At 42.4% G+C, this 7,538-nt stretch overlaps 1 protein-coding gene across 1 annotated transcript; it reads left to right on the top strand.

Moving 5' to 3' along the window:
* The first annotated feature begins 2,850 nt into the window (after positions 1-2,850).
* Positions 2,851-6,444, top strand: tmem74 (transmembrane protein 74). The gene is made up of 2 exons (XM_085473392.1): positions 2,851-2,997; positions 3,638-6,444. The coding sequence occupies exon 2, from the start codon at positions 3,705-3,707 to the stop codon at positions 4,548-4,550; it is 846 nt and encodes a 281-aa protein (XP_085329518.1). The 5' UTR covers positions 2,851-2,997; positions 3,638-3,704; the 3' UTR covers positions 4,551-6,444.
* The last annotated feature ends 1,094 nt before the right edge of the window (positions 6,445-7,538 follow it).

The following is a 7,538-nucleotide window of genomic DNA, read 5'->3' as shown; positions in this document are numbered from 1 at the left end:
GCTGGGGGCTTCCTATGATGCACTATTTCTTCTTTACTCACCTTTTCCACTCCCTGTGTGTTTATGTACCACTCTGCATTTAATCATTAGTTAATATAATTTTCTGTCTCTCTTCCACACAGTGTCTTTTATCTTGTCTTCTTCTCCTCACCCCCAACCGGTCACAGCAGATGGCTGCCCCTCACTGCGCCTGGTTCTGCCAGACGTTTCTTACTTTCAACAGTTTTTTAAGAGTTTTTCCTTTCCATTGTCACCAAGTTCTTGCTCATAGGGGGTCATCTGATTGCTGCGGTTTTCCTCTGTTTTCTCTGTATTATTGCATGGTAATAACCTTACAGTATAAAACGCCTTGTGGCAGAGGATGTTGTGATTTGGAGCTGTATAAATAGTATCTTATTGAATTGAATCAAGTGGTGTGTAAAGGTGAGTGTATTAGACTGATTGAATCTAATCATTTAATTATTATTTGGAATCTCATTTGGCTGAACATTTCTTGAAGAGTATGCCCGAGCTCAGCCCTGGACAACTCCTGATGACATGTACTGTGTTGGAGCGTAAACTACAAAAGCTGCACTACAGCCTATATCATTATACAGCAATAAATGATTTCTCTTTAGGAACGTGTTTGTTTTTTAGTCTGTTTTAACTTCATTATGCAGAACGTTGTTAGATTAAACCTGCAAGAAGGTACAAAGACCCTCTGGGCATTTTTTCTGGTAGCAGCTTATTTCACATCTCATGCGATTTTGTTAACTATGTTGCTTTGCAGTCTGCTGCTCCTGGACACTAAATAACTCCAGGAGCTCCCGGAGCAGCTGCAAGTAAGGTGAACTCAGTTATTTTCTCATTCATGAATTCATTTCATAATTCACACACCCACATGTGTCTAGCTCTTCTTGTCCCTCTTGCTGCCCCCTCTATCCCAACCATGACATCCACTACTGACTAAAGGAAAAGAACATCCATCTTTCATAGTCTTTACTCTTGTGTGCGGGTCTGTGCCTTTGGTAGAAGAGGCTACAAGGATATATGGATATGCACCCTTTAGGAGCACTGAATCCCCTGCTGCCCCTCCTCTTGCAGGCGTGATGTCCTTGCCAGCAGGAAAAGTGGTGCACTGTTGCAGACAGATAGCATCTCATGTTGGCTGTTGTTACAGATTTCAGCTTGCTGCCTCTGATTCTCTGCACAGGACTGGCTCTGACTACCATTATGATAAACCATTATGATCTATCAGTCAGTGACCTGGGAGGATTTGTGCTTCACATCCCTCTGAAAACTAATTTCTGGAACAAAAAGGGTAAAGTAAATCTTTGCCTCTTCCTGCCATTCTTTCTTCCCCCCCTCCCACTCCTGTCCCTTTCTCCTTACTCATCTGTTAAATGGAAGTCTTGTTGGGAAATGAGCCAAAGCGATTCACCCAGCCACCAGGACCCAAGGAAAATGTGGCAACTATATTTATAGCTGCTGTCTGCTTGCACCAAATAAGGTGGAACAGTCAGCAAATTAATATATGTTTTAAAATAGGATTAGGCACTTAAACAGTTGCTGGTAGTTCGTACATAGCATTTCGTTTACAAAGTGACACTCTCAAAGAGTCATTTGATTAATATGAATCCTTGAGTATGGTACCAAGACGAGTACGTGGAAGATGTAGAATGAATGACATAAACCTTTCAAAACATTTACATAGGGTCACAGATCAGAGGACCTATTATATGTCTAGATTAAACATGGATTAGGAGCACTTTGAAATAGTGACCAGTAATCTTCTGAGAGAGCTCAAAAGAACAGATGGATATACAAAACACAGCTGGATAGCTTTTTCTGGCATGATGATGCCATTAATTGACATACAGAAGAGATTACTCTATGTTTGTCTATGATCTTCAGTTGTGTGGCTACAGAAATATTAAAATGCTGTACTGTATTTTTCCTGTAGAGTAGGCTACATGGGATCTAGAGTGACCAGGTGCCCCACCTTATGTGGGACTCTACAGCATTTTATTCCCCCTCTTTCCATCCCACATTTCGCCTGCCACTAGTTTAAAAAAGTCAACACATGAAATGTGTGGTTTAAAAAGAGATGTCCTGGCAAAAGGATGCATCACTGCTGGAAAGCAAAGATGATTAGCAGACAGAACAGCAGCTGAAATATCACTAGAGCCTTATTGCCTAAGCAAAGCAAACAGAAAAAACTTTTGTTTTTATATAAATCATTAGTGGTCACCCACAACATTAAAAGCACTGGCAGGTGACATGAATGACATCAATCATTGTTACAAAACAGTAACACTTTGAAAAGTCTGACCCTCCCAGCCTTTGTTTGCAGAACAGTTATACACACATCACAGCAAAGGCTATTTCCAAAGACAGCAGCTCCCCTCAGCAGAACAACAACAAGAAGCCCAGAGTACTGACCCAGTGCCCAGACCTATCCCAGTAAGCCGAGGAGTCCCCACTGTAAACTAATTTAATTCCCTTATCTCTACTGCATTAGCATCTCTGTATGAATTGTCTCTATGGGGGTTTAACATTGCCTTCATAGAGACCTTGGGAATCTTTCCTAAACTCCTAATTTCACCAAGAGACTTTTCTTTTTCAATTTGTTGATGGCATTTGAGCTTATACATTATTTACGATATTTCCAAGTATAGTGCGCTGGAGCTTTACAACTATTAACTGGCATTTCGGTGCCATTCATAAGGATTTCCCTCAGCCCTTCAAGTCTTGGTTTCTGTTGACGGACAGCGATCGCAATCGACTCACAGATAGCAGCGCTCCTTTCAGCGCCACATCGTGGGCGTCGCAGGCTGTGTGTGTGTGGGAGGGACTAAGGGGAGAGCTCCCCTCAGTGCAGCCGGTCTGCCAAAGCACTGAGCAAGCTCAGAATATATTCAAAGCATATCTACCGATAAGGCTTTTTTTGTCTGCCTCCGTTGTGTGGTATCATCCGCTGTGACGGAGAGAAGTCGAAAGGGATGCTTAAGTAACGCGGTGAGTTTATTTCTGTTTATTAATGCAGCTTGAGGAGGATTGAGGGTTTTTTTGTGTGTGTTTTTTTTAGTCAGGGATTAGAAAAAATATGCATCGCTGGTCCAACCCTTATGCAGAGGAGCATCTCATATCTTACGCTGAATCCAAATTAAGTGTGCAGGACGATTAGGGTATATCTTAGTGGTGCTTTTATTTAAAGCTACTGATGCTTTTTTACTGTAAGTATATGCACTCGGGCTGATAGTGGTTATGAATATCTCTGCTTGCAGGGATTAGTTATAGCTCAGTTTCACAAAGGTGTTTATGGATCAAGCACTGTATATTTTAAAACAGAATTAAAATAGATAGCTTAATCTCGATTTGTACGTTTTGCTTACCTAATTGGATTAAGAGTCATTTGGCTAAGCACTGGCATATAAGCGCCTTTTAAGGTCCATTCTTAAACCATCTCATCAACTTTAAAGTGGTTTTTTCGTCAGCATTACTCTATTTTAACTATATGTGTATTCTTCATTTTACGCACAAGTTTTAGCGCATTCGTGAATTATGAAATATGAGAAAAAGAAGAATGCTATCTACAATGACATGAATCTCATTTATAAGCACCGTTAAACTTAGACGTGGTGTGTGTTCTTAATAGGGATGCTGTGGAGTGAAAACATCGTGGGAGGAAGGCTCAGAGTGAACCAGCGGGTGGTGAAACACGAATGGCTTCCCCAGAGCTGCTTCCCGCAAAGGAGGGAGGAAAACAGCCCGACATTTCCGACGCCCTTGACCGCGTTTCGGCCAAGCTGCATGCCCGCAAGTCGAGTGGATCAACAGGAGGAGCGATCCCGGGGGAGGGCGCCTGTAACCCGGTCCGCAGCTGCCATGGCCGGTGTCTTTCAACACCAAGGACAGCGCAGCGCAAGGCGGGCGCGGAGATTAAACTTGGTCACCTCGGTGAGGAAAAAATTCGAGTTTGTTGCGACGAGGAATTAGAGACATCTTTCACCTATATCGACGAGAATGTCAACCTGCGACTGGCCAGCCCGGAGTCTAGTTGCAAAAGTACTCACAGAGCCGTGCGCAACGGCGAGCCCTGCTCTGAGACTCTCCCCGAGTTTTCTTTTATGTCCGAGGATGATCTCTCCTTCGGGGAGGGCTCCGGGAATTCTATTGACTACGGCTTTATCAGTGCAGTCACGTTCCTGGTAACCGGGATCTCGTTGGTGATCATCTCCTACGCTGTACCCAGGGATGTGGTGGTGGACCGCGATAGCGTGTCGGCGAGAGAGATGGAGAAGCTGGAGATGGAAAGCGCCCGGATAGGTGCCCACCTGGATCGCTGCGTCATCGCGGGACTCTGCTTGCTCACGCTGGGCGGCGTGGTGCTCTCCACGCTGCTGATGATCTCCATGTGGAAGGGAGAGATGTATAGAAGAAAGGTCATCGCTTATTCCAAGCGTTCGGCCAAACTGTACGGCTCGATCAACCTGAAAACTAGATCCAGTCCCAGCCACTCATCCGGGCAGTATTCCTTAGAAGATGAAGTGGAGGAAACTATTACCTAAGCTGCTGCTCTGCATATAAAAGAATTGTGATTAACTGGGATATAATACCATTCACATTGTCATTCTCTAACATATACTGTACTTATAATTTCAAACTGTAAGTTTGCAACATTTTTATCTAATAGTGTAGCAACAGATCAAGCCTCCAGTTACATTTCCACGTGGCAAAAAGAGTGAACAAGAAAAGCATCCAAAGCAGTTATTACCAGAAATCTATTATTTGGAATTAAATTATTCCCAAATGATCTTTTTATGACTAAACTATTAGAAAAAAAAGTGCAGGGAGAGCATTAAGAGCTTTGTGCCACAAACATTGTATTTATTTATTTATTTTTGGCTCAAGATACAATCCCTGAGAGCTTCCATTTATTACTAAGGTTATTCCGTTGGTTATTCATATATAATGCAAACACCAAAATTGCACATAGGCACATTTCAGGAAGTAGGGGGATGCTTGTGTCCCCAGAGCAGGAAAGTGGGAGTAAGACGGGATGTATCGTTGTCCCTGTTTACTGTCACATGGGCGAATAGGCTCAGCAGTCCACATGGTAATATCCAGTGACAGTCCCTCTCTGGTGCAGTGCTGAGGTAAGCCAGTAAGGCTGGCTTCATGCATCTAAGCCAAAGCTGCACATTGATTTGATAGTTATGACAAATTTGACTGCAGTTGACAGCCATCACATCCACTCTGCACCTTCCTCTGCTCTCTGTTGATCTGCCCTGCTCCTCTTTCTCAGCTTCTTGCCTCACCTTCTCGCTGCCACAGCAGACTTCCCCTCCCCCTGCAGACCTTCAGCATATTTTAGACTTACACGCCTGCGGGAGGGGTCCCAAAAGACCACAACCCAAGTGCCTGTTACGTTTCAAGGTTGAGCAAGCCTGTGCTTACCAGTCTCTTTCCATCTTCTGCTAGCTGAGGATGGACTTAAGAACAGCTAATCACAGATGAAAGCGCTGCCCTAGTTCCCAAATGGAAAGCTGTCACTACTTCAAAGAGCTAATTACCTCTCTTAAGTGATGTCTCACTCTTTTTTAAAAGGTTATGTTTGATGTTATCACACTGATTTGCTGAGTTAAAAAAGAGAGAGAGAAAAGAAATGCAGGTGAGCACATAGAGCTTAGGAAAAGAGGTTTATCCTGTGCAGACTTGCTAAAAATGTTAATGCTCTAGTGACCTGACAAGGTGAAGACCTGCTTCTGTCTCTTGGTTAAGGAGGAATTCACTTTGGTCTAGGCTTAGTCTGAGTTAAAATAACCTTATGTTTCTCCTTGATGGTTTTTAATGCAGGCTGAAAAAAAACCTATTAAAAATCTCACACAATTGTCCTTAAAAAAAAAGTCATTTTTTGCACTTAAGGCTCATAAATCATGCATGAAGCGCTAATTCTTATTTGCATATATTCTTATGAACAGCCAAATGTTGCATTCTGCAAGACGAGTTCAAGTGACTCTTACTGTTACCTTAGTTTCTTGTCCTTTCTTCTCTCGGGCTGTGTGACCCTATTTCAAGGCTTACATTCAAAACGACATGAGTCAGCCTCTATTAATGAGATGCGGAGGCTTATTAGTCGATGGTAAACAGCTCGGGGCTGTTGCTGTGCTTTTGTTCGGTTGTATTGCTTCTATATACTGTCAGAGCATATACATGCATTCTGAATGACATTCAGTTGATGGAAGATGGGAGATGATGGAAAAATGGCCTGAGATGGTAAGATTAAGCAAAAGACATTTATGTATGAGCCTGGATTTTGTCAACAATGGACTAATGCAAGTTTTTGTTATTAGAGCATTTAATTTCCTGTGTGTACATCCCTGAAGAGCAACCATTACATTTCAAAATTGCAATAAAACACTAAATGCAGACATTTCCAGGAAAGGTAATAAAAATTAATGATCCAAATAAGGCAAATTGTCCTGTTCTCTTCATAGGAGCTGTAAATCTTAATCATATTTCAATGAGAGGGCTTTCCTGGTCTCGTTGGCTGAGGAGGTGAAGTGCAACATCCAAGTTGGGTTGCTAGATTCTCATTTCTTCCCACTTCCTCTTTCTTTCACACTCCCCAGTAATTCCACATAAAATGAAACCTGTTCATCACTGATAGGTCAACACCAACGGAGCCACTGCCAAAAATTCTGAATGATACTATTGAGCAATTGGATCAAAATCCAGAAATATAACACTGCACTGCCTTTAATTTACAAATGTTGCAACATCTGTGACAATGTCACTCTTGTAACACACAGAAGGCCATAAATCCCAGAGGGGGGCACACATCAAACTCACATCAAAGAGCATCATGTGTGGTATATAATGCATTATGCTGTAGGTTTTCACATACTATTCTTTTCCTGCTCCCATTTTTCCTCTGTATCTCCCATTCTTCTTTCTGTCCTCCTCCTCACAGCCAACACCGGGCTTCCCCTCATACAGCCAACTAAATGTGTTCGGGGGATTTAATCAGGGGATTTGCTTGAAGCGACAGCATTTTACACGCCAAGCTCAAGTGTATTTCCAGAGGTTTCATGCATAAGCTCTTTATCCTTCAGCAGTGCACAGCTAAATCACCCTTATTGATATTTGGTTGACTTCTCCGTAAGTCGATCCTTTCGGGTAAGGCTGAGGTGCAGTCAAACTGCTGCCATCAGCTAATTTCCCAAAGGTGATATTACACTCCCCATCCTGTCATTGCTAAGACTACACGTATGTGTGTGAGTATGGGTGTATTTATATGAGTTGGCATAGGTGTTACATGTCACCTTTTCTAGATTAAAGAGTTGCTGACCTGAAAATTTCATTTCAAACTGTTTCTGTGGACACAGAGTCCAAAGATGGTCTACAGAGGTTTTAAATGCAGGCAGTGGATGAGAAAGCTATATTATGTATACATATATATTCGGTTATGTCTGTCCATCATCAAATGTTCTCCTTTAGATGTATTAGGATGTCATAGTGGAAATACATTTTACCAGTCTGAACTGCAGGGTCAA

Source organism: Copadichromis virginalis, linkage group LG11, assembly GCF_057382275.1.
Source record: "Copadichromis virginalis isolate Kocher_CV1m ecotype Utaka linkage group LG11, C_Virginalis_male_GT1.1, whole genome shotgun sequence".
NCBI classification, from domain to species: domain Eukaryota; kingdom Metazoa; phylum Chordata; class Actinopteri; order Cichliformes; family Cichlidae; genus Copadichromis; species Copadichromis virginalis.
Note: the sequence above shows the minus strand (reverse complement) of the source record. Positions and strands in the feature narration are given on the sequence as shown.

What these genes read in the sequence shown, in the direction of transcription:
- tmem74 (XM_085473392.1), top strand. Translation starts at nt 3,705, where the DNA reads ATGGCTTCCCCAGAGCTGCTTCCCGCAAAGGAGGGAGGAAAACAGCCC.